The following is a 27,344-nucleotide window of genomic DNA, read 5'->3' on the forward strand; positions in this document are numbered from 1 at the left end:
GAACATTTTCTTCTAGAGTGGGGCTGGAGAGGAATTGCAGAGATGATTGGGGAAATAAATTAAGCTTCTTGGTCAATTATTAGTTTCTACTGATTTGCAAATTTGATTGGGGCCAGGGAGGGATATACAGGTAAGACTATAGATACTGCTTAGATTATAAGGGACAGGTAGAAATAAGAAGAGTTGTAAGATAGCTCACAGAAAAAGAGGCTGGATAGGTTAGAGAGATGTATACAGCACAGAGATTCCTTGAGTGCATTCCCTTTAAGAAACAATGGGCATATAAAACACCCAGGAAAGTTTGGCTTTAAAAGGGGGTACCAATACATAGCGATTAATGCTAGTATTTTTCAGTAACTAGGAGGGAAACCAAACTTGGTGGGGGGGGGGAGGAGAGAATATTCAGCAACAGGAAGTATTTGATGATTGAAGGGTGAACTCTTGGTGGCAAATCATTGACAGTCAGGGAAAGAGAGTTGATAGCTGAGAGGAGAGAGAACTGACAGGTCTGAGGAGTAGGTTGGTTGCTCCCAGAAGATTCTATTTGCTCCCCAAACCGTCTTCTACTGACGCAAGAGTGAGGAGAATACATAGGCAACAGCTAGAGAGAAAACTCTGGCTGATAGAATCCCTCCTTCAAAACCTATTCCTAAAACAGCCCCCAAATCCAGGAAAGGGAGATGAACAGAAGGCTCCATGAAATCTACTTGGGCCCTGGCTTGGCCAAGCTAATTAGTGGCCGGCACTCTGATACTCCAATGATAGGTGCTGATATAAAACTGACAGATAAAGTCAGAGGGGATGGTTACAGATGCAACTGATCTTGAAAGTGATCTTCACCACCACAGTGTGGTGAAGCACTGGAATGGGTTACCTAGGGAAGTGGTGGAATCTCCAACCTTAGAGGTTTTTAAGGCCTGGCTTGACAAAGCCCTGGCTGGGATCATTTAGTGGGTGTTGGTCCTGATTTGAGCAGGGGTTTGGACTAGATGACTTCCCGAGGTCTCTTCCAACCCTAATATTCTATGAAATCTAGTGTCTATGTGCTGGCTCCATGAATTCTCTTCATAGTAAAATATTCTGAGGTTATGGGATGATGGATTAACCTGGGAGGGAAGAAATGTGTTCCTAAATACACAGGTAGAATACTGTGAATGAGGGGAAGATGCATGGCTGGTGCAAAGGTATTTTATAGTGGAGTGTATTTTTACAGAGCTTTCTGAAACCCCTCAGGTTGCTCAAGCTTCCAAGGCAAAACATCAAAATAGGTCCCACTTGGTGATATCCAACTTCAAAATGGAGGTGGCAGTGAACGTAGGAACTGCCATACTGAGTCAGACCAATGGTCCATCTAGCCCAGTATCCTGTCTCCAACAGTCGCCAGTACCAGCACTTTAGGGGAGGTGGACAGAACAGGGCAGTTGGAGTGATCCAATCATCTTTTCCTCCTGGCTTCTGGCAGTCAGAGGTTTAGGGTTGCCACAAGCACAGAGTTGCATCCCTGACCACCTTGGCTAATAGCCATTGATGGATCTATCCTCCATAAACTGATGTAGTTCTGTTTTGGACCATTATACTTTTGGCAATCACAGTTTCCCATGGAAAGGAGTTCCACAGGTTAACGGTATGCTGTGTGAAAAAGTACTTCCTCTTGTTTGTATTAAATCATCTGCCTATTAATTTTATCAGATTACCCTTTTTTCTGTATTGTAGGAAAGGGTAAATAACACTTATCTATTCACTTTTTCCTCACCATTTGTGATTTTATAGATGGCCATCATATCCTCCCTTAGTCATCTTTTTTGTAAACTGAACAGTCCTAATCTTCTTAGTCTTTCCTCGTACGGAAGCTGTTCCATTCCCTTTACCATCTTTGTTGCCCTTCTCTGAACCTTTTCCAGTTCCAGTGTATCCTTTTTGAGATGTGGCAACCAGAACTGGACACAGTATTTATGGTATGGGCAAACCATGGATTTACATTATGGTATGTTCTGTCTTATTTTCTACCCCCTTCCTAAAAATTCTGTTGTACTAATTTAGATGAGATAAATGGACCAAAGGTGTTAACATAACCCAAACACTGTCCAATATTAAACAGAGTTAAACAATCTCCTGGGTTGGTTATACAGAGATCTCAGCCTGACTACCATGGCAAATGCAACATTAAAAATCCTTTACATCTTTAATAAAAAATAAAGACAAGGGAAAACAGTTACAGAATTTGAAATGTTAAGTTTTAAATAAGGCTTTCATTTTAACATTGTTCCTTGTTCCCTTTCCCTTTATGTGGAAAGTTTTTAGAAGGAAGCCCCCCTTGTTTGACAGTCTTTTAGATGGTAATAACTGTCCTTTTGGAGGGAAAGATAAGTTAGCTGAGATGGGCTGGAGCTGTTGTTGTTAAAGTCCAATCCCCTTTCATCCCAGTTGGTGCTTGGGATTCAGCTAGAGCTGGTGGACACGTGATGTCATCCGGGCCCCTCTATCTGGCCCTGTCTAGTCAGGACATCCATTGAGGATATCCGGGGGCAGCTATGTTGGTGATGCTTGCTTCAGTAGTTTCCGTGTGTTCTTCCTTTAAGGACCCACAAAAGGAACAGTAGTTCTCCATGCATTTCACAATCCTTTATCCTCAAAACACCCCCTATGAGATAGGGAAGCACTACATCCCTATTTTACAGATGGTGAACTGAGACAATGACTTTCCCAACATCATGAAGGAGGGCCGTGGCAGAGCAGGGACATGAACTCTTATTTCCCATATCCTAAGCCAGTGCCCTAACTACTCGACAATTCTTTCCTGCTGTATGACAATCACTCAGCTTCTAATCACCTGGATAGCATTCAAACACAGGACTTTGCCTATGCCAGCAGATGAAACATTTAAGTGGTTGATTCAACTAATCCAGTGTTGATCATAATCTGTTCTTGTCTATGCTTACGGTTAAATTGCATTCATTGCCAAGTCAGCTGGGCTAACTGACAAAATTATTTCCTAGTGTAGTCAAGGCCTAGAGGTTCCAAAATCCCAATGAAATATCTGGAACTTTAGTTGTGATTTAGTTAGCTTCTAAATACTTGTACCACAGAGAAAAAGGAAAAGTCTCCCAAGCTGCAAACCACTTCAAGATAAACGATCAAGATTCAGTATTAACTGCTTTCCAAGTGGTGCTTGCACATGTCAAGATATGTATTTGCCAAAGTTGTAAATTAGCTATTGTCAGATCTGGTCAGTAGCTAGACTGAAGATTTTTAATTCCTTTAATACTTCAAAGAGCACCTGAAACAAGCAAGAGCAGACTAAGCCAACACCATTCAGAGCAGGAGAAACAATTCTGATTCAGTATTTTATCAAAAACTCGTATGTAGTACCCATGAAAATACAACTTTAAATGTCACATCCCTCCCTCCTTCCTGACTTGCTCAGCACTTCATCCCCCGACCTTGAAGCCTTGTGTTCAATGCTCCATTCACACTGCTTGAGATGCAGCCATAGCAAGTAAAGTACCCATCAGACACGTGAACTCCATTTCTATCCTACAGAAATGAAGTGGTTGGACAGACTTTGTTTAAGCACAAGCAATTCACTGCTTTCAAACTAGCCCTGCAGAATCACTTTAAAAACCCTCACACTTTTGCTCCACAGTAGTGCTCTTCTAAACCATTTCAACTGCAATGCATTATGGGTACCTATCCCACAGTTCATGGCACAACTCCCAGAAGCAGTGGGTCTGGAAGATCTGAAAAGGCCACAGATGCACTGTGGGATGATAACAGGAGGACTAAGTTATTTCAGCAACTTCATATTGGTACTAAAACTATTCAGACTGAAGTGATTCTTAGACCTGTTGAAAGTAAGTCTCATCCCATTGGTTTCTGAATGCATGTCAACTGTTAGGAATCCTTTTGTATGTGGGGATGGCATTTTTACAGGCATTCTAGAGGCAGGATGGTGCTTAAATGGTAAACTTTTTGAGTTCAGACCAGGCTCAAGAGCTTAGGAGAAATCCTTGCTGAAGGCAAACTTTAAACAGCCTCTTTTGTTGACACCAAAGTGTAAAAATTGTATCCGTCCACTAGGAAAGGAAAATATCTGAGCATTTTAATTAGAATAAGTACAAGCCATCAAGCTTGTTCCATTTAATGTAAATTCCAAGTAATCAAATTGTTAAATGCATTCAATTATGTACAGCCACGTCTTTGCTAAAATTCATGTTCATCAAATATTAATAAGTTACTAGAAGAAGTTGACACTAATTAAAAAATAGCCCCAGTAAAAATGTAGAGCACAATATTTTAGTTTGAATATAAAGGCTTTTGAGAAATGATTTGTACAGCTGCAGTCCCGTTAATTCTCCTCTTTGGTTCTCTGTTTTCTTGCAACTTAATTCAATGCATAGTTAAACTGGTTTGCAAACTTCTCATGCTTCTTCCGGTCCATTCGATTCATTGCTTTCGCCACCCGTTTTATGGCCTCTCTGTAAGAAAAAGCAAGAGGTGGATGAAAACAAGTTAACAGCTAAGTTGATTCTATATGTAGAGTCATGGGAAATGTTTATTAATGTTAGCAAAAAAATGGAGCGGGGTATGATTAATCACTAATCAGACCTCTGAGCACTGCACTGATGAGGCAGAACAAATCTGTCATGTTAACTAAATTAGCTGCAACAATACAAATAGTTTAAATTCAACAGTGGCTTTATTAACAGGAGTAAACAAATTAAACTCTTTCGGTTTAATGGTTGTACATTCTACCCTCATTACAGCACCATCCTTGGTAGACAAACCTTTGAAGTGGGATTTTCAAAAGCACTTAAATGGCTCAGGGGCACAAGTCTCATTAGTTTTCAATCAGACTTGTGCTCCGAAGGCACGTCTGCAAAATCCCACCTTTGAAATTCTAGAGAATATGCTTTTAGAAAAGGGAGAGACTATGCAATGCAGAATCAAGAAGTCTTGTCACAAAGAAATTTCTTAGAGTAGTTTTTCTTATCAAAAGAACATTTACTCTACAATACCAGAACTCAAAACTAGATGAATATTTTATTTAGAGATGCCTTTTAAAGGGCTTGCTGTTCAATTAAAAAGACACACTTTATTGCAACCTTCCTTTCAAAGGTTCCCCAAATGTTTTGCTACTATATAAAGAAAAGGAATTTCTTCACTCCTCCCCCTATCCCACTTCTAGGATGGAATATGGCAGCTACTTAACTCTCACAAACACTACAATACCTTAAAAGAAAGTGGAGAATAATACCTTGTAAATAAACGGTTACCTACTGTGACATTACGCCCCATATTTTTCACAGAAATATTGTTATGATATGAATATGGCATAACTAAGATATGTTTTATGCAAGATGGGTCATGTGAGGTATCACTGGAAAGGTTATGATTTACTGACTGTGATTATCTAATTTATATGCATGTATCATTTCTTTATCTGAAGCTAGAAATATTGACTATGTAATAATTACAACTGTGTTTTCACCTGGAGAACGTCCACCAGACAGTATGCAAACAGCCTGGATGAGTCTGAGAAGTTTCCTGGGCTGCTGCTTTGACACTGCAGGGTCAGGTGATCATGTCACCTGGTACTGGACATCATTTTGGACTTCTGATATTTTGCCACTGAAATGGGGTGGGGGTCAAGCTACGAAACAAAGGAATCCCACCATATGTAAATCTTATTTAAGGCTGGAGAATGAGTTAATCTTGGTTCTTCTCCACTTCCTCCCCGCCCGAGAAGGAAGACTGCTGAAAACACCTGAAGAAACAAAGGAACTAAACTTGGGGGGAGGGGCGGGGGGAGGGGCTGAGCCCGGGCTGGGAATGGCATCTGGCCCGTGAAGGATATACCTGGAGTTTTAAGCTGCAAACAAGAGCTGTCTGTCCACAAAGAAATTCTGCAACCTGCTTAAAACAACGTTTAGGGTGAGAATTTATTATTTGTAGTCAGTATTCTTTAGCCTATCAAGCTTAGTTTGCATGTTTCGTTTTATTTGCTCAGTAATGGGCTTTGTTCTGTTTGCTATCCCTTATAATCACTTAATTTTTATCTTTTATACTTAATAAACTTGGTTTTTGTTCTAAAATCCAGTTTGGGCAATTCATAACTGGGTGGGGGGCAAAAAGCTGTGCATATCTTCCTACACATTGAGGGAGGGAGCGAATTTCATGAGCTTACGCTGTAACAGATCTCTACACAGCACAAGACAATATCATTTTGGGTTTACACTTCAGAGGCTGTGTGCACCAGAGTGCTGGGCAATTCCCTGAGCTGAGTCCTCCTACACAGAACTGATTGCAGACTCTGTGAGATTCTACAGCTGGGTGTGTCCCTACCTGTGTGCGCACGCGCAGCAGGACAGGGTGAGGGAGCCCAGACTGGTGGAATGGGCAGACTCAGTGGGACCCCAACACATCAGGTGGCACCCCGGAAGGGGGGGGGTCCAACCGGTCACATCTACCTTTCTGTAACTGTTGTTCTTCGAGATGTGTTGCATGTGTCCATTTCAGAATGTGTGTGTGTGTGTGGGTATGTGTGCGCGCGCCTCCTGCACAGTTGTTGGAGAACTTTTTCCCTCAGCGGCACCAGTTGAGGCAGCTCTGTTGCCATACACCACTGCGTGCTGGTATGAGAGGACAGAGCTGCCCCGACCCCCTCAGTTCCTTCATACTGGATAAATTCCAATAGCGAGAGGGTGGAGGGTCATGGAATGGACATGTGTAACACATCTCAAAAAAACCAAAACCAGTTACAGAAAGGTAGGTAACAGTTTTTTCTTCTTTGAGTGCTTGTATGTGTCCATTCCCATATAGGTGACAAACAGGCAGATAAACATGGAGGTGGGGGTCAGAGTTTACCTGAACAGCAATATTAGGACAACCCATCCGAAACTGGCATTGTCCTTGAACTGACGGGAAATGGCATAATGAGAAGCAAAAGTGTGCACTGATGACCAAGTTGATGCTTTACAAATGTCTATGATCAACACTAGCTCCAAGAAAGCTGCTGAAGTTGCCTGCGCTCTAGTACAACGTGTCAATACTCTATCTGTTGGGGTTATATTAGCCTATCGGTAGCATAAATGAATGCATGAAGAGATACAGGATGAGATTCTCTGAGTGTACACTGGTTGGCCCATTATGTGTAGAGCTTGTTGGATGGGATGGAGCAGGTGGCCATGGTCCTGAGAAATCACATCTGGATCCAGTGGGAGTGACAGCAGAGGCTTGATTAACAAGGTCAGTAGGGTCAAAAATGATCAGGGGTATGGAACAGCTTCTGTATGAGAAGGAATTAAAAAGACTGACTTTTCAGCTCGGAAAAGAGAGCTGACTAAGGGTGGGGATATGATAAGAGGTCTATAAAGTGTGATAGGGTCGGGCCGGATGGCTACAGGAGAGTGATAGACGGGAGATATGTTAGCCCCAGGTTAAGTAGGTCCCTTTTCCCTGGGTAGGGTAACAGGGAAGGTTCCAGAATAATCAGGAACCTTCTGGAAACAATTAAGACAGACAGGCTGATTAGAACACCTGCAGTCAATCAAGAAGCTGCTAGAATTAATTAAGATAGGCTAATCAGGGCACCTGGGTTTAAAAAGGAGCTCACTTCAGTTTGTGGCATGTGTGAGGAGCTGCGAGCAAGAGACACTAGGAGCTGAGAGTGAGAACACATACTATTGGAGGACTGAGGAGTACAAGCATTATCAGACACCAGGAGGAAGGTCCTATGGTGAGGATAAAAAAGGTGTTGGGAGGAGACCATGGGGAAGTAGCCCAGGGCATTGTAGCTGTCGCACAGTTGTTCCAGGAGGCACTCTAGACAGCTGCATTCCACAGGGCCCTGGGCTGGAACCCGGAGTAGAGGGCGGGCCCGGGTTCCCCCCAAACCTCCCAACTCCTGGTCAGACACAGGAAAAGTTGACCTGGACTGTGGGTTTACAAAAACGGCCAAACTGAGGGCTGCCGTGAATCTCCGAGGCAAGCAAATCCGCCAATAAGCGCAAGACCCACCAAGGTAGAGGAGGAACTTTGTCACAAAAGTCTTCACTAGTGAGGAGAAAGTGAATAAGGAAATGTTATTTATTCTCTCTCATAACATAAGAACTAGGGGTCACCAAATGAAATTAATAGGCAGCAGGTTTAAAACAAACAAAAGGAAGTACTTCTTCACACAAGGCACAGTCAACCTGTGGAACTCTTTGCCACAGGATGTTGTGAAGGCCAAAAATATAACAGGGTTAAAATAAGAAGTAGATAGGTTAATGGAGAATAGGTCCATCAATGGCTATTCAGCAGGATGGTCAGGGATGGAACACCATGCTCTGATAGTCCCTAGCCTCTGTTTGCCAGGAGCCTGGAGTGGATGACAGGGGATGGATTACTCAGTGATTGCCTGTTCTGTTCATTCCCTCTGAAGCACCTGGCATTGTCCACTGTCAGAAGACAGGATACTGGGCTAGATGGACCATTGATCTGACCCAGTATGGCCAGTCTTATATTCTTATGTCATGTACCAGCACTGTTGGGGCCATACTAGTGCTATAAGAATGACACGAGAGTGGTCTTTTTTTTGACTTTGAACAACATTCTGGACAGCAAGGGAATAGGAGGGAAGGTGTACAGGAGGGGGTCCTTCCAGGTTAGCATCTGTCAGTGAGCCTGGGCTGAGACCTCCCCAGGAACAAAACGGATGGCATTTTCTGTTGGGCTTTGTTGCACACATGTCCACCTGGGGAGTCCCCCAGAGTTGGAAGATGGATCTGGTGATGCCAGAGTATAAAGCCCACTTGTGATTGAAGAAGGTCCTGCTCAGATGATCTACTAATATGTTCTGCTTCCATGGAAGGTAAGCAGCCCTGAGATTAACTGAATTGGTTATGCAAAAGTCACAGAGCTGAATTGTTTTTTTGGCATAACTGGGCTGACTGTGCTCCTCCCTGTCTATGTAAAACATAGCCGCAGAGTTGACTGTTAGAATTAACAAGTGCTTTCCTATTATAAGTGGGAGAAAAGCAGAACAGACTAGTTGTACAGCTCTTAACTACCTGGCATTTATATGACCTATTAGATCTTGAGATAAACCTTGAGTCTGCAGGGACCCCATATAAGTCTCCCATCCCAGGGCTGACGTGTCTGTGTCTAGAGTAAGGATTGGCAGCAGGGGAATAAAGAGGACCTCCACTGAGACTTTCAGAGGGTCCACCCACCAATCCAGAGAGAACAAAACTGACACTGGCACTCGAACCACCCTGTCCAAATGGCAACTTGTGTCATACACAGACACTAGTCACGTCTGCAGCTTTCTGAGATGCAGCCTGGTGTGTTCAGCCACATAGATACACATGGCCTTGTGACTCAGGAGACTGAGGCAGCTGCGTGTCATGGTGAAAGGATATGCTTCAGTCACAGTACTAACCCTTGTAGTGTTTCTAACCTGGATTTTGATAGCAAGGCCTTGGCCTCTGTTAAACTGTATCATCTGTACCATTTTTAGAATTGATTTGTCCCAATTTACTAGGAGCCTAAATGGTGGATTGAATGTGGACAGGATGGTGGATACACGGGATAATACCTGAGCCTCGGACCAACCTCTGATCAGTCAGTAATCCAGGTGTGGAAAGACATGGACTCCTGATTTTTGTAGATAAGCTGCTACCACAGCCACACATTGTGCAAAACCACGCAGCAGCTGAGATACCAAATGGGAGCATCATGAATTGATAATACAACCCATTTGCCACAAAGCTGATGGTTCTGATGGTTGTCATATTGCAACATGGGAGTAAGTGTCCTTTAAGTTGAAGGCAAGAGTACCAGTTCCCCGTTCCAGGAAGGGAATAATCGATGCTAGAGTAACCATGTAGGTTCTTCAGGAATTTGTTCAGTACTCTCAGATCTAAAATAGGCCTGAGACCTTCTTTTGCTTTGGGGGTAAAGAACTTGTGGGAACAGAAACCTCTCTCACTGAGGCCCAGCAGGGCTTTCTCTATGGCCCCTGCCTGAAGAAGCAACTGGACCTCCTGTTGGACAGTGCAGTGAGAGCGGTCCCTGAAGAGGCCTGGGGAAGGAGGATGGGAAAGAGGGATAGAAATGAACTGGCAGGAATATCCCAGTTCTACTGTGCTTAAGACCCACTGATCTGATGTTACATGGGCCAAAGAACGTAGGAAGTGGGAAAAGCAATTTGCAAACAAAAACAGGTAACAGATAGAACTACGGTAACTGGTATGCTACCCTCCACCAACACATCGGAATGTCTGTTGGAGGAGGTGGCTGGACAGGATGTGCCCACTGATGCTAAAGCGAAGGACAGTGGATGTCGTCACCTGTAACTCCTTCCCTTTTTCTTCAGCAGATCTTGAGACTGGGCAGTAAAACCCTGGTGTCCGCATGGGAAGTTGAGGAGGAAACTGTTTTCTCTGTCGCTAGAGTACAGATTCCAAAATATATTAATGCTGCCCTGGAATCTTTTAAGCTATAGAGCCTATCATCAGTCTTATCTGAAAAAAAAGAGGGACCTCTGAAAGGGAAGTCCAGGATGGTCTGCTCAACTTCTGTGGGGAGCCTAAATGACTGTAACCATAAATAGCTCACAGAAATGGCTGATGCCATGGTACGAGCCATTGTGTCTGTGCCCTCCAAAAACTGTTCTGGAAAGCAGTTCTGGCGACTAGCTTGCCTTTATCCTGCCACTACTGCAAATTCCTGCCTACAGTCCTCTGGTAACTTGTGTTTAAATTTTACAATGTTATCCCAGAGAGTGAAGTCATAATGGCTCAGGAGTGCCTGACAGTTTGCAATTCTAAGTTGCAGACTCCCTGTAGAATAAAATTTGCATCCAAACAAGTCCAGCCTCTTCAAATCTTTGCCTTTTGGTGTCAATGCTTGATGTCCTTGTCTCTCCTGTTTGTTAGCAGCAGTTAGCAGGATGAGAGTACAGATGCTCATACCTCTTAGCAGGGACATCGTACTTCCTTTCGCTTTGCTGGGGGGGGGTGGGGAGGGGAGAAGAGTAAGGAGAATGGTATCTGCCGGACAGCCTTATGTGGCTCCACAATGGCTTTGCTAATCAGTAGAGCCACACTGGCAGAAGCTGCCAGTACCAGAACGTCCACCATCTTGTGAGAGCTTTCATGTACCTCCTCTGCCTGAATGTCAAGAACAGAGGCTCCCCTTCTCAATAGATCCTGATGAGCAGAGCGGTCCTCTGGCAGTGGAAAATTGCTTGCCACATCAATAGCCTTGTTTAACAACAAGGAAGAGGACACCACAGAATTCTGACGTAGGGGCTACTCCATGACTTGTGGTGGGGAAGCCAACTGAGTGACTTCTGGCTTCTCAGTACTGAGATCAGTACCAGGTTGCAGAGAATGCTGCTCTCACTGCCGATGTCACTGGATTGCTCCGGATGACAAGGAATAAGATGGTTGTCGGGAGGCCCTAGTGGGAGGAGTGAGGCTCAGTGTCCAGAAAGGTCACTGATATGGGCCTGGGACCCATCCTTGACTGGACCATTGCCCCTTAAGGGAAGGCCAGTGCTGCAACTGTTGCATGACCCATGGTCCCCAAGTCTCTGATGGAAGGTATGCCCTCTGTCTTGGATGGGGCACAGATGAATGTATCTCTGAGTTTCAAAAAGAAAGAAATCGAAATGTCTGACAACAGTGGGGGCGGGGGCAGAACCAGCTGGGACTTGGGGATAAGTCACCCAAACCTGGAGATGGCAGTACTGGGGATATCATTGGAGGCTTGCCTTTCGATTGCATTGGCCTTTACAGAAGCTTGGCAGATAACGGTACCGTGCGTCCCTGATGCAGGCGCTGTAGGCATCGCGACTGATTGTAAACCTTTTTGTACTTCCAGGGATACTGATATTGAGAGGCTAAGCAAGTCCCTTGCGGATGGTTGGGAGTGACAATGACTGATGGCTCTGCCACAGCGATCTTCAGGGGCACCCTCAACAGACTTCACACAGGCTCCGGAGGCAGCGATCCCTTTTTAGCTGAAGAATGCTCCAGCGAGTGACTCTTGACAAAATGTCTCGTAGAGGCTCTGCCTCTATTTGGCTTTGGCACGGACACACCCAAGTGAGATACCAAGCTTAAAGAATGGACAAAGGAGCTGCAGACATCTCCAGTGCACTCCATACCGAAGCTGATGTACTTGGGGTGCTCTCCAAGTGAGATGAATCTGATGGAGGGTGAAGTGTTGCATGAGTAAACACCTGAGGCTCGCTACTTTCTTTGAATGGGGCTTAAATCCCTTACAGATGTGACATTTGTCACTTATGTGGAATTCTCCCAAACATTTGTCACTGATCGGCATAGGTTTAGCACAAGTCCTGCAGGACTTAAAATCTGGTGAGTGTGGCATCGTTCTGGTACGAATCCCAGTACCAAAAGATGAAAAACTATTCCAAAAAGACCTAAGACTAAAATATATTGCTAAAACTAACTTCAGCTTAATGAATTCCTAACAACAACAATATATGATAGGAGTGAGAGAAGCACTTATGACAAGTCTGAGATTGCTTCGACAGCCATCAATGGGAGTAAGAAGGAACTGAATGGGTTGGGGGCAGATCCACCCTCTTCTACCAGCACGCAGTGGCATGTGGGGGACAAAGGGCACTCAGGCCACCCTGACAGGTACCTCTGAGGGAAAAGAGTTCTCTGGCAACTGTGCACGTGGCGTGCACACCCAGCCACAGTGAATGGACATGTGCAAGCACTCAAAGAAGCGTATCTAGCAAGGTAAATTCATGTAGGCAGGATGGATAATTGTCCACAACTCAAGCTAACCAGGACAGTACAGCTAATGCCCCTATACTTGCAAGAAGTAGAATGGGATCTTTAGTGACTGCTGGTGGCCAGGACCAATGTTTCATGCCTGGAGTGGTGCCTGCTGTGCACAAGCAGTCTCCTTCTCCCCCACGCTCTCCTGTCTCGAGTTAAATCCCTGTTCTTTTTAAAATAAACCTACTTTTATTTTATCAGATGTCCTCAAGTGCTGTGCCATTTACAGAAGCAGTTGCATAAGGTAAAACTGGTAAGTCAGGGACACTGCACCTCTGGATACAGAAGATCTGGGATTTCTATGAGTAGCCAGTGTCAGGGGCTGGATATCACAGGGGAATGATTCAAAGGGACTCAGGGAACGGCATACACCTATTGTTGACCTGCAAGGCGAAGTTAGGGCTGGCAAAGCCCAGAGAAAAGTGCTTGAGTGACTGAAAAAGGCTGATGGTAGCAGGGAGCTGATACACAGCTACAAGAAAGACTTCCTCACTCTGGAGGCAGGAGGTAACAAGGTGATTTGCAGTCCGAGGTGCCTTGAGAACCATCACAGTCACATACTGCATGCTAGAATACGTACTCTTTACAGACTGTATTTCTATCTCAAAGCCATGACAAGGGCTCCTAGTACTATGGTAATACAAATAATAATGAAAGGTGAGGGTGACTGCAGGATGTGTTGTAGAACCAGGGCCTGGTCTCCAAGGTGCTCATTGAACTCAATGAATAAAGGGCACCCAACATTTTGCAGGGTCACATCTTAGTATTATTCTGTTCTATCTGGGTTTTTATACCAAAACTATCTCCATGGAAGCTGAGCACCATGAGACACACTTTAATTGCCCCTGTATAACTAACTGCTTCACTCTGAAAACCATTTTGAAACCTCTGAAAACAGAAGAAACTTCTTAATACTGCTTTTAAATGGACAGTGTAAAGATCTTCTCAGCAGCAGTTGTAACGGACATCAATATTCTGAAATAAACACCTTGAAAGTAGTGTCCCTTTAACAAAAACTCTACCAGCAAAGTTAACAAGGATTGTAGCTCTGTTCTTGCCAGAATAAGAAAAATGGGATCATGGTTTTGCACTTCAAATATTATCTAATTGGTAGGACAACAGTGAGTCTTTAGCACTGCACAGTGGCCCTGACGCTTTTATGTCATGTAGGTTTTACATTAGCACCACTGGGTTGTGCGATACTGTAAATGAAATGAGATCCCACTCTGACGATCTGTGTGCAATTTCACTTAACTTTATTGGCAGACTAGAGCCTGGGTTTATCACCTGTACATTTCACGTAATTTGGGGTTGTTATAAAGAGCCAAGGTTATCATCTCGTTTAGTGCTGCAAACCATGAAACCTATTAAAACATGACAGGTTCGATTCCCCACACCTGGCTCAAACACACACTCAAAATCATTAGCACGAAGCACAGTAAACTAAAAACAGCTTTTTAAATTTATTTTGTAAAGGCTGATGTGAAATTCTGATTAGCAGAACTTTATGGCTTATTAACCCCTCAGGCGAAGACCAGATAATATGAGAATCTCACAGAAAATGTGCCATTTTTTGACCAAAAGCCAGAAAAGCAATGTGGATTTTTTTTTTTTAAGTTATAATACCCATTACATCAAACAAGGAAAAATGCAGAATTTTAAAACAAATGCTGTCCCTTGGATGGTGTTTAACTAACACAGTCTGATGTTCAGGACATCATAGTCCGGGATCAGTGGTTTTGTGGTACTCTGCCTCTTGAATTGGTAACTTGGTTACTCTGTTTCACTTGCATTGGTCACACCAGTCAGGGTCTGAAAGTTTCTAGGCACATACAACTGCTATCCTGTTTGAAACATGCTGAAGTTTCTCTCTCCAAGTTCTTATATAGTACCCATCACCACAGTATCAGAATGCCTCACAAGAGAATAATCTCTGTAAAAAGACAAAGGTCTGATTTCATCCTTAACAAGTCTAAAACTAAGTAAACAGCTCTGTAAGTCAGGATGATGGGATGCAGCCTTCCATTGGAAGTCTATGACAGCAGAGAGACCTCCCTTGTTTTGGGGTATGTCTTCAATGTAGTGTTAGCTCAAGTTACTGACAGTCAAGTTAACTTCCTTCGAGTTAGCCTAGCTTGAGTGAGAGCTGTAGATGCAGACAGTAAGTGAACGTGATCATGACCACCATTGGTCATATACAAAATGACATATATATGCGCAGATATATACATATACATACACATATATACATCCATGCCCACATTACTTATTTTGGCATCCCTTACTAATTTGCTCTCTTTAAAGAGAAATGTGCCAGCCCATACTCCCTCATCCAGACAGTTTCCTATGCAGTTGGCAAAAGTGGCCCCAAGAGCACCAGAGGGCAGCAGTGACTGCCTGAATGCAACAGGTTGGAGGAAATGGGAGAGGAATGGAAACAATATTGTGAATCTCCACCCAAGCCTCTCTCTCAGCAGAGGATGCAAACTCTCCAACTCTCACTTCTTCGGAAGAAGTAGAGAGAGACAGCAGATTCCCCTCCTAGAAGCACTAACAAAGGCCCATAGGGTGATTACAGGAATTTGGGCTGGGGACAGAGGCTCAGCTTCACTGCTTGCTGTTGGCACTGAACGCTCCAGCTGTGTGCTACTCTCCTGCACCACCTTTTCATCAGGTTGGCACAGCAGAGGTGCTTCTCCCCATGTCCCTGAACAGGAGGCTGGGATGAGAACAGTAGCAGCACAGGTCACAATGCTTCAGCTCCCTTCATGTTGCTTGTTCTGCTACCAGCACAAGAAGATGGGACTTGGGCCATAAAAGTGAAGAAAGATTCTGGGGGGAGGAAATTTGGGTGCGAATGCAGAAACTAGCTATAAGTTTCAAAAACAAACCAGCCACAGGGTAATATTTTTAAAACGTGAAGTTTAGGGGGAAAATTCAGCCAAGTCTCAACCTGTAAAAAGTGACTCTGTAAAAGAATACCAAGGGGTTCCATGTTTTGCTGGTGATTTTCAGATCCCAGCTGTCCAATTTAAAGGTTTTTGCGAGCCCTGCAAACACAACCTGTGATCTGAAAATCAACCTGAGTTCTCTCTGGGACTACTAATAACGATTCTGCAACTGACATTCAGCTTATGATTCTGTTGATTCATGAAACAGAGTAGGCTCCAGCTCCCTCTCCCATAGCTGCAATGGCTTATTAGGGCTAACAAGAATAAACGCTAATAAATGTAGTTTTGTCAGAGAAGTAAGTAGCTAGAACTCTGAATACATGCTAGGGGAAGATCTGTTAAGAAAGGCTCTATTTGTACCAAGTACTTTTCAGACTATAATGACATTTCAATTACAATGGAGAGTTACTGAGCCTGATGAATACTAGTGCGTAAGAACTAACAGAAGCTACTTGTAGTTTTATTCTGGGTGCCTGAATACCCAGCATGTGTCTTGTCAGCTAGGAGTTCAGGGGAGAAGAGCAGTAACCAACCTTTCCTCCCAGCCTTGGCTGCTTTGGACCAAATTCTTATTTATCGTGTGACACAGGAACAGGTTTAAGTTTACTGCATAGATTTGTACAGCTTTAATTATCTTTAATTGCTTATTTTACTAACCGGGTTACTGCACATTTAATGGACCCCAACGCCTAATTCTTAACGGAGGTAAAAAAGAGCAACAGCAAAGCAGTGTGTCAGCCTGCCATAAGAAACAAAGGAGGGAGGACAGAGTGTGACACACTTTCCCCCCCTCCTTGATAAGACTAGTAGAGAAATTGAAGACCATTTGAAACACATTTCCTTTAGTCTTTTACTTCCCTTTATATTCTATAGCTTGACATTCTTCTCTATCACTGTTCACCTTCATGATTTACACTAGCCTACTGACCACTTTGTGCAGCCTGGGATGGCGGAGAGGTGTGCAGCCTACCACCCTCCTTCCATGCTTTACAGATGATATCGGGGCCCAGTTGACTTTAGTCCCCTGCACAACCCTTCCCAGTTGAACTACTGCTCTGAGAAGGAATGGAGTCTAGGAAAATACAAAGCTTGGTTGTATGCTCTAGGATCGGGTTTGTCCCAGATCACAAATGTTTAACTGGGAGGTGTTGTACCTGTGTCCAGCTAAGGTATAGCTGGGGTCAAAGTCCAACTCTAAGATCAAGAAGGTATGAGGGATGGTAACATGCGAGGAGAGGGAGAAGACATGGCCTTCCGGAAACCTAGCAAGTGGTCAGAGGTCGGGGGAGATCAACCCAGTAACCAGCACCAAGACTCCACTGCAGGCAAAAGCAAAACAGCTCAAACATAAGCCCTTTTACTGGTCAATGCCGTTCAGCCCTACCCCAGAGCACACTTCTAAATTGTTCGTGTGAAGAGGGACATCCCTTATTTTTAGACTTACATTACATCTAAACTACTGAATTATAAAGAAGTATTGGGCCACTTACTATAGCAGGGGTGGGCAAACTTTTTCGCCCGAGGGCCACATTGGGGTTGTGAAACGGTATGGAGGGCCGGGTAGGGAAGGCTGTGCCTCCCCAAACAGCCTGGCCCCCACCCCCAATCCACCCCCTCCCATTTCCTGCCTCCTGACTGCACCCTCAGAACCCCCGACCCATCCAACATCCCCTGCTCCTTGTCCCCTGACCGCCCCCTCCCAGGACCCCCCACTCCTAACTGCCCCCTGGGACTCCAACCCCCTGTTCCCCATCCCCTGACCACCCCCTCCCCGAACCCCTGACCCAACTGTCCCCTGGGACCCCACCCCCTATCCAACCCCCCCTGTTCCCCATCCCCTGACCGCCCCTCCCCAAACCCCCGACCCATTCTACACCCCCTGTTCCTTGTCCCCTGACTGCCCCCTCCCGGGACCCCCCACCTGCTCCCTGTCCCCTGACTGCCCGGCCCCCTATCCACACCCCCGCCCCCTGACAGGCCCCCCCGGGACTCCCATGCCTATCCAACCGCCCCCTGCTCCCTGTCCCCGAATGCCTGCTGGGATCTCCTGCTCCTTATCCAACCCCCCCACTCCCCTACCATGCAGCTCAGAGCAGCAGGAGCGTGGCGGGCCAGCGTGCTGGGGTGTGGCGAGCTGAGGCTGCGGGGAAGGGGGGGCAGCAGGGGAGGAGCTGGGGGCTAGCCTCCCCGGCCGGAAGCTCAAGGGCCAGGCAGGACGGTCCCGCAGGCCTGATGTGGTCCACAGGCTGTAGTTTCCCCACCTGTGTACTACAGAGTTACATCACAAATTCTGGATTATGAAACTGAGGCTAGAGAAATTTATCCCAGGTCATCTGGAACTCTCTCTCTCAAATCCTATATATCTTGCACAGACACAGACATTGGCCAATGAACAAGTACATTCTAGAGAGGAAGCACATTGCCACACAGCAGGAGGCTCAAGGAAAGCAAGAAGAAGACCTATAAATGTCCTTTATACAGTTTTATAAATGCCAATGGTGAAGTGTTCCCTGAGGAATAACCCTGTTCATTAGCTTATTGTTGCCCCATGCCCCCACTCTCAGCAGACAGAAGGCACCACTTTTCTGCAGCAAGCTGTGAGGGCTTTTTCCTTGCTGCTTGTTCTGGTGGAAACAGCTACTAAAATCAAAATTTAAAAAAAAAGACAATGAAGTGGGGGTTGGGGGCTTCACATAAGGTAAGTATCTTACTTATTGAAGACTTTCTTCTCCAGCCGTGAACGAGAAGTATTAGCCTCCTGTTTCAAGTCTGTCAGATTTGGGTATTTCCTCTTCTTCCCTTTGGTCTTCCCTCCTTTTCCTTTCCCACTGTACCTAGAGGATCCAAGATCTACTCCAGTAGCTGCTTCAACCTCTCTCATGAATTCTGGGTCTTGCCACTCTGTTTAAAGAGGGGAAAAAAACATTTTAAAGAGCAGACAATCCCATCTAAAGCTTGCAAGTTTCCAGTGGTATTAGGGCCTGTTCACAAGGAGGGCAGAACCATGTTGCTGGAAGGATTTTAGTTTGAAAACTAGGTTATATAGACTAACGGGCACAAGAGGACTAATCTACAGCACAGATCTCTGGGAAGAAATCCTGGCCAAGATGATTGGGCATACCTCCTAATATCAACTGTGGTAGCTAGTACAGTTCTGGATGCAAGGCCTAAGTCAACTTCTTGTAAAAGACTGAGATTCTTATTATTTAATCTAACAAGAAGCTGCCAGTCTGAGCACAGGAGTTTATCATGTAAAGCAGGGGTCTCAAACTCAAATGACCAAGACGGCCACATGAGGATTAGTACATTGGCCTGAGGGCCGCATTACTGACACTTCCCCGGCCCGGCTGCCCCCGCCCCCACTCCACCCCTTCCATGAGGCCCCGCCCCTGCCCCCCCTCTTCCCTGCCCCCATTCCAATCCCTTCCCCGAAATCCCCACCCCAGCTCCGCCCCCTCCCTGTAAAGTAAATTTTGGAAAAATGAATTTTAAAAAAATTGTGCCCAGGATATTTCATGTTTGGAGAAGAGTGGTTGCTTAGATATGCAATAGCATTTCCGTAGTCAGGAATTAAGATTGCTTCAAAATGCATAGCTAATTTCGGACAGACTAGATAGCACACATTAAGGAAAAGGAATTTGACCTTGTTCTTATCCTCCCACTATTGAATCTGGAAAAGCCTCACTTCTGAAATATCCCACCGTTCCAAATTTAAATAGTCTAAATCCAACTTTCTTCTTCCTACAACAGCACTAGAGTCAATTTAGTACTGTCGAAAACTTCTGTTGATAATTTTATTAAAGCCTTAAAAGTTTCAGAACTAGAATAACCATTATCACTACTAATATTGAGTGCCACAATAGGGAAAAGGCCTAAGTAACCTAGATAGTAAATAAACTCTTAGGGGAAGGGACTGTCATTACTTTTTGGTACAGAGCCTAGCATAACAGGGCCCTCATCCTTGACTGGGGCAATAGGTGTCATTGTAATATAAACAGGTATGATTATGGTGTTGGTCAGGGCAAAATGGACAGTCTATGTTTGAAGACAATTCAAATTCATGGGAAAATTAATCTTAAAATAGAAAAATCAAGTTATGGATTGGAAAAACAAGTGCAAGTATAATTTTGAAAAGCAGCAGACTGACTAACATGCTAGAATCCCAGAACTCCAGCGTTCTAGTTCTCACTCTGCCAATAACTTGTCAAGTAGTCTTGGGCTTGTCACCTAACCTTTCTTGATCAATATCTCCATCTGTGAATAGCAATAGCACAAGGGTGACATTAGGTTTACTTAACATTTGTACAGAGCTTTGAAAAAAATCAAAGGCGCTACATATTATTCATAAAGAAGCCTATAATTTCATTTGTATACCTAAAGTGGTCATGGACGATGACAAAAATATAGGTTATGCTGTTTCAGGTAGGTCAGAGGCAACATATTATCCTTAGCAGCATTAAAACGATACGGCTCAGGAGTATTAACACATCTATGCAGGGAAAGGATAGATCTAACCTATCAATTTTATGCACACAAAAAAAGAGCGAGATTAAAATTATACACAAACAAAAAGGATGAAGAAAGCAGAGCTGGGTACGAACTGAGAAAGGGAAGTATAGAGGGAGAAAATAGAATCCACACAGTTGATAGATCAGAAGACTTCACAGAGTTTATTTTTTGAAGTGAAGGAATACAGAGCAGCACAATTCAGATACAGGAACGATTAATCCAAGATTAAGGAAAACTGTCTAAACAGTTTATCTCCCAGTAATAAGAAGGCGTCACAGTTTAGGAACCCAGTGAATGGAGCAATTGTTTAAACACAACGAAAAAATGCCGGCATCCAGTAGAGATGAAATGAGCATTTGAGTAAAATGAAGGAGCAATTTAAAAGCCTTTGAGAAAAATCAATAGAATGCCAGGGAAGAGCAGCCTTTTTGAGCATTGATGGGCCCCTAAAGCTCTTCATACATTGTTACTGAGTTTAGCAGCAGGGAAAAGAAAATTACACAGTTTGCAAGGGTAGGCGGGAATCAATACTGTAGTTAGTAAAGAGATGCTATTTCACATCTGACTGGCCAGCGGCCTGCCTTCACCAGCTTGTCCTGATACCTGTTTGTTAACAAGTCACTAAGGGCTGAAAAACCAGATACTCTTCAGGGTTGACACAAAAAATAGGCACTTAATTTGCTCCTGTGTGCGAACTATTGGAAAAGGATGAACACTGCAGATTAGGGGGTCAGTGTAATCCCTCATGATTCATTGTTTCAAGGCCAAAGAGCTTAAAGCACCGTTTTGCTAACATATGGCTAGAATGTAATATTTTAATCGAAGTATTAATTTAAAAAAGTGAGGCTTGAACATTATTAAAGATCTCAGTAGTGACCGTACTGCCAACACACACACTGGTCATCATCATATGAACTATATTACTTTTTCATAATTGTTTTTCCATTCAGTCACATGGGGATAAAAATTAATCTACCTTCCAGTAGAGTGAAGCACACAGAAAACCAGTGATCAGCGCTAGCCTAAAAGTTGTGATAAGTAGAGACTTCTTGGAAGTACCCATTACAAATTCATGCCTCGAAATCAGAAGCAGCAAACATTAATCAGATCTATATACATTTAAATAAAAGGAACCAGATTAGCTCCCTCAGCAATTCTTTACAATCTGGCATCTATTAGAAATTACTAGAAAAAGGACCAATTTTGTACTTAAGAGTAAAATAAAAACAGTTTAATTTGGCAATGGAATGGAAGTGTTTATTACTTTAGAACAGTAAAGGCACCTTTCCTTGGCCCCCCAAAAGTAACATCTTATTTACTGTCATCCTTACAAACCTGCCACTCATTGTTTAAATACTCTGTTCTTTCAGCATTACAAGTCTAGTTAGGAAATGGACAGGGTTACTGGAGAAGATGGAATTGGTGCAGGCTATTCCTCTCTCCCCCACAAAGTGTTGTTGTACGTAACCAAAACACCCAACACTCTCAGCGTCTTTGCGCAGTGAACGAACTATACTCTTTACCATGATTGATCCTCATTTTCCAGTGTGTGGTCACTAATGTGTGGAATCACAGTGCCAACTGTAAGAACAAAGTATGTGCAGTATCAGGTGGGTTATTCTAGTCTCTACACTACCTCGTGTTGTGAACATATGCACAAGCCTCACAACTTCACTGACCTGCTTGGTAATGCTGTTACAAGTCACTTGCAGGAAAGACATGACTTTTTTAAACACCGGTTAAAACAATACATCATATCTTAATTTGAAAGAGATTAGCTATGGAAAAAAATGAATGAACCAAATACTAAGACCAACAAGCAAATATGCTCAATAATAGTTAATACACAGACATTAGAAACTTTCTTTAGAATTAAATGAATGGAAGTTTTGGCCAGGAAACCAAATGCCATAGTTTCTTTAGCTTCCCACTAGACAGGCAGAGAATGGTGTGCAGAAGGGAGCTCAGTTTGACATTTCAGCTTAAAAACGGCAGTCAGTAGGGCAGCAAAGTAATGTCAAAACTGGTGTGGGACTAAAGCACACATCTTTCTGGGCCAGAGGTGAGCGTGTTACCAACAGCACCACACTGACACAGTAATAAAAATAAGTATTATGTCTAGCCTAGAGGAATGTCAATTTCACAGAAAAAAAAATCAATAGTTTTCAGTTTGAGTGATTTTTTTACACCAGAGCATTAGGGCTTGTCTACACTTGAAAAGCTACAGCTGCGCCACTGTAGCACTTTGGCATAGACACCACCTGGGCCGATAAGAGGGGTTCTCCCACTGGCATAGTTAATCCACCTCCCCAAGAGGCAGTAGAGCTAGGTTGACAGAACAATTCTTCTGTCGATCTACCACCGTCTACATCAGGGTTAGGTTGGCTTAATTATGTCACTCAGGAGTGTGAATTTTTCAACACCCCTGAGCAACGTAGCTGGGGAGATTTAACTTTTGAGTGTAGGCCTGGCGTTAGGTTCTGTTTCTAGTCTGAAACTAGCCTCTCGAGAGTAGCTACTGACATAACTCCCTTTCTCTGTCTGTAGATTTTGCCAGAATTAAAATAAGAAAAGTCACAACTTTAAAAAAAACAAAACAAAAAAACCCCACACTCTTGCTATACACAAATCTGGGCTATTGGTTTATACTTAAATGCACCTTTATGCTAGTTAGCAATTTTTGGATAATAGGTCATGATGGCCAACTACTGTGTTTTGAAAAGAGATTTCCAGGAGAGGCTAGTGGCTGAACTAATAATGTCGAACAATCAAGGAATCACTGGATTCCAGACTAGCTTCAAATAAGATGCCAACATATCAGGAATACACATGGACAAGGCACACAATCTTTTCCAGTTTCAGAAGTGCTATTTCTGGTAATACTAAGCAGAAACAGAAGCATAACTATACTAGAGGTTAATTCCTTGCAAACTCTCCTCCTGGGGAGGGTAAATAAAAATGTGAAGTCAGGACGAAAATACCAAATTCCTGCACTAAAGCAATGAAAACACAGAACCAGTATTCATGATACCACGGTGGCATAGATGCTATAGTGATATCATCGCCTCACCACCACAGTACATACATGGATGTAGCACCTGCTACAGATCAGTATTGCTTCCAGTTGAAATGTCAGCTGGCTTTAGTCAGAAATATAGGAACAGCTGCCATCAAACATTTTCCGGGAAAATGGTGTCACTGTATTTAAAATGTGAGCTCCTCAAGAGGGTGGCACCATATCTGTACAGAAAGTGTCTAGTCCATCATGAGTGCTACTAGCTATAAGAAATGAACAAATATCACATACAGAGTAAGAAGAGGAAGAAATATTTTTTTAGAGTAGGCACCACACAATAATAAAATAAAATGAATTTATTTAGTTATGTATTTCATACAAAAAACTACATTAAAAGAATATTATGGTTGCAAAGTCAAGCACTCAATGAAATACCAGAACTAAAGTTGCCCTTGCAACAATATTTCAGCCCCATTGCACGTGTAGCTTTCATATACACCAAATAGGACTTCAGTGAAGGAGACAGAAATAGGATCCTTCTCTCTTAGGTAACAGCCCAGTGCCTTAAACACAAGAGAACAGCCTCAGCCCTCTTACAACTTTCTGCCTCATTCACTGTCCATTGTGTGCACTAAATGATGCAGGGATCCTGGAGGAAAAAAGTATGTAATCATGTAATAAAAGACTCATGATTCATATGCGTACGAGGGCCGAGTTAGGGTTCTATGGATAACTTTAATTCTGGAATTTCTTAACTTCTGAGGGCAAGTCTACATGACAGCACTATATCGTGTGTGTATATATATGTGCAGCGGCACCGCTACTGCGTGTCTGGTGAAGATGTGCGATGCTGAGGGGAGTGCGCTCTCCCGTCGGCATAATTACTCCACCTCCGCGAGAGGAAGAAGCTATGTTGGCAGGAGCGTGTCTCCCGCCAATAGCGCCGGTGCGGACAGCGCTTAAGTCGATGTAACTTGTGCTGCTCGCGGGGGCGTCTTTTTCCACATACGTTGCATCAATTTAAGCGGCAAGGGAAAGTCCTCCAGGGCTGTCTGCACTTCCGTGGGGAAGCCCGATAGGTTTTAACAATGGCGGTGGAGATGGAACATACCGCCGTATCAGCTGTGTCGAGCACTGATTAAAGTGTCGTCTTGGCTACCAGTTCTCCTTTGTTGAAGATGGCTCTAAATTGATCTCAGAGAGATTCTGGAAGCTGTTCAATAAAGGAATTGAGTTTTGAGTAGTTGACAGTCATATTTTGCCATTAAGGCCTGGTAATTTGTGATGTGGAATTGAAGCATGGTGGAAAAACAAGCTTTTCTCCCAAATAGGTCAAGGTGTTTCCAAACCCTACTATAGGAGTGAATTTCTCATGTTGTTGACCTCTGGAGTTTACCACATCCTCAATGATCGAATTAGGGGGTAGACAGGAGAAAAGAAATTCTGTGTCCTTCACTGGTACATAATATTTCTTATCGGCCTGCTTACAGGTTGGCTGGGCCGATGCAGGTGTCTGCCATATAGTTTTGGCTGGGTCCAAGAGAGCCTTGTTGATGGGAAGAGCTACTCTTGATGAGGAAGAGGAGTGCAGAATGTCCAGCAATTTATGGTGTGATTTTGTAACCTCCTGTAGTGGTAACTGCAGTGTGTCTGCCACCCTCTGAGCTAGGTCTTGAAAAAGTTTAAAGTTATCCGCTAATGATGGTGGAGGGGACATCACTGCCTCATCTGGTGTGGAAGATGAGATGTTAGTCTGAGGCGTAACCTCTTCCTCAGTGTTGACCTCCTTTTCCTCCGTCATCTGTTCAGGAGGTTCTGGATACAGAGGCAGAGAGAGGGTGCCTCATAGGTTCTTGGTGGGCCATACTAGAATTTCGGGAGGCATGATGTCTATATGCCTTCCACAGATCCCAGTAAGGCCATTGATATGGTGGGAAGGGTCCCAGTGGTTGGTAACATGCTTGACCATATGAGGGAGGCTGAGGGTCAGATGGACAGTATAGCGAAGGAGGTCCAGATTGGTAATGGGCACAATAAGGTAATGAAAGGAGCGATGGAAGACTACCTCCTGCTCATTATCTGACTCCACACTGGAGACTGGGGCTGACCAGCCTGATGCCAAAGGGGAATCTGGAGCTCAAGCCAAACTTGGTACCGGGGCCCCGATACTGAGTAGAGGAGACTTAGGTACGTGAGACACTGTGAGGTCTCTCGAGTATCTGAAGTCTTGTGGTGCCATTGGTACTGGTGGTGGTTGTTAGTGCCAGGACAACTGTACTGATGGAGTTGGTGATGTGGTTTGGTTAAACGATCCAACGGTGTTTGGCGTATGTTGACAGTACCAACGTCATCGTTTGCACTGATGGAGTCTTCCCCAAGGCAAGGTCTTTGTCTAGCCCATGTTGCATTGCCTGTGGCCATCAGGTCCTTAGGCAGTCCAACGTGCTCATTGGGACGGCTTCAGTGCCACCAGTACCAATGATATTGAACAAGTTGGTGATCTTTTTGTCTGGTTTGGGGTTGGCTCTGAGGACTCTCTTTTTAGAAGCCTTGTGTGAATAGCTGATTGTTGCCTTCTTAGGCTTACTTCACTTGGAAAAAGAGGGCTGTGGTGAATCTTGATGCGGGTCTGAAAGTGGTTGGAGAGCTGCTTCCATTAGAAGGTGTTTAAGCCTCAGCTCTCTGTCCTTTTGGGACCACGGTTTCAACTGTAGCATAAACCACACTTCTGGGGAATGTGGTTCTCCAGGAGGCAATGGACACAATGCAAATGTCTGTCCATCACCAGGATGGCCTCTTTGCAGTTGTGACACCTCTCAAAGCCTGGTGAACCAGGCATACCCTGTCCTGTGATGGTCCACGGACAAGGGAAAGAGGAAGAGGTGAATAAAGATTGAAATTAAAATTAAAAACATTCTTTTAAAAAAAATGTTAAAGGAACAAAAGGAAAGAAACTCAAAGCAAACTAAGTAATAGTCAGAAAAGAAACTAAAATGAATGATGAACAAGTATTTAGAGAATTAACAATCTGATAAACGGACAGCTAAAAGTTCTGTCTCTGGCCATGGGTGGTTCAGAAGAAACTGAGGAAGGTTTGCCCACGCAAAGATGGCTAGCCTTGTGGCAGAGCACAAGGAGGGGGACAGCTCATGTGCGAGCCGAACTGGCACTGCTACCAAAGTTCTTTGATCAGCAGCACAGGGACGCAACAACACCTACTGTGGAGCACCCATACGGACACAACTTGAGGAAGAAGTAATTAGTTATTTTTGGGCGTCCAATTTGTGACACCCTCCAGGGACCTGATTTTCAGGCGGCAGGTGTTCAGCACTTTCTGTTTCAAGTTGGGCAGCCAAAAATCAGTTGCTTTCGACAGTCTCAGGCCAATATTTCTGTAACCCAAAGAACTGTGGCAGCCAAAACCTTACCTTTAACCTGATTTTCTAGCACCAACTCAGCAGTACTCAGCTAACATGATGGCCTGATAACAGTTTTGTTGTTCAGTGAATTATGGTCACATTGATCATATCACAGTAATGTCTGTTGATCTATCTTAATATTGCATAGTTTTCTTCCAAATCCTTGTCTGTTACAGTATCAAGTTATGACTACAAAGCAAGATTACTTCAGTGAATGGATATAGTAAAAAAGCACCCTCAATATCTATGCTTATGTTCAGAGTGAACCTCTCAGCTCCTTCGAACACTTTATGACACCTTTCCAATTAATCTCCCACACAAACCTGGCTGTTCTGCCTGCTTCTCAAACTTCTTCTTTTCTTCTCTCATTTTGTCCTCTGGATTAACAGGATTCCCAGATTCATCCCGAGGGATTATCTTCCCATGGAAAGGGCACTGAGGGAAGAAAAAATGACACTTGAGTTGGAGACTAAACATTTCCATGTAATCTCATGTTGCTAGTAGTCAATTCTTGGAATTAAATGATACACTTTGTACTGGGATATGGGACCGGATTATGAGCACCTCTTATGAGGTGCTGAGAGCCCTAAATTGCCACTGAAACTATAAACAGACTTCAGTGGGAGTTAAAGGCACACACAGCCTTACA

General features: G+C 43.9%; 1 protein-coding gene across 5 annotated transcripts in view; it reads right to left on the bottom strand.

Moving 5' to 3' along the window:
* Positions 1 to 4,131: 4,131 nt before the first annotated feature.
* UVSSA (UV stimulated scaffold protein A) overlaps positions 4,132 to 27,344 on the bottom strand; it is a 94,553-nt gene continuing 71,340 nt past the window's right edge. Inside the window, exons 12-14 of one of the 5 annotated variants that reach the window (XM_074951838.1) lie at positions 27,019 to 27,130; positions 18,463 to 18,652; positions 4,132 to 4,475 (exon numbers count right to left, since the gene is read on the bottom strand). In XM_074951838.1, coding sequence (XP_074807939.1) covers positions 4,382 to 4,475; positions 18,463 to 18,652; positions 27,019 to 27,130 — 396 coding nt within the window. In that variant the 3' untranslated portion in view covers positions 4,132 to 4,381. The remainder of the gene's footprint in view (positions 4,476 to 18,462; positions 18,653 to 27,018; positions 27,131 to 27,344) is intronic. The other 4 variants (XM_074951840.1, XM_074951841.1, XM_074951842.1 and 1 more) reach the window with 4 other exon arrangements.

Source organism: Natator depressus, chromosome 4 (assembly GCF_965152275.1).
Source record: "Natator depressus isolate rNatDep1 chromosome 4, rNatDep2.hap1, whole genome shotgun sequence".
In the NCBI taxonomy this organism is placed as follows: Eukaryota; Metazoa; Chordata; order Testudines; family Cheloniidae; genus Natator; species Natator depressus.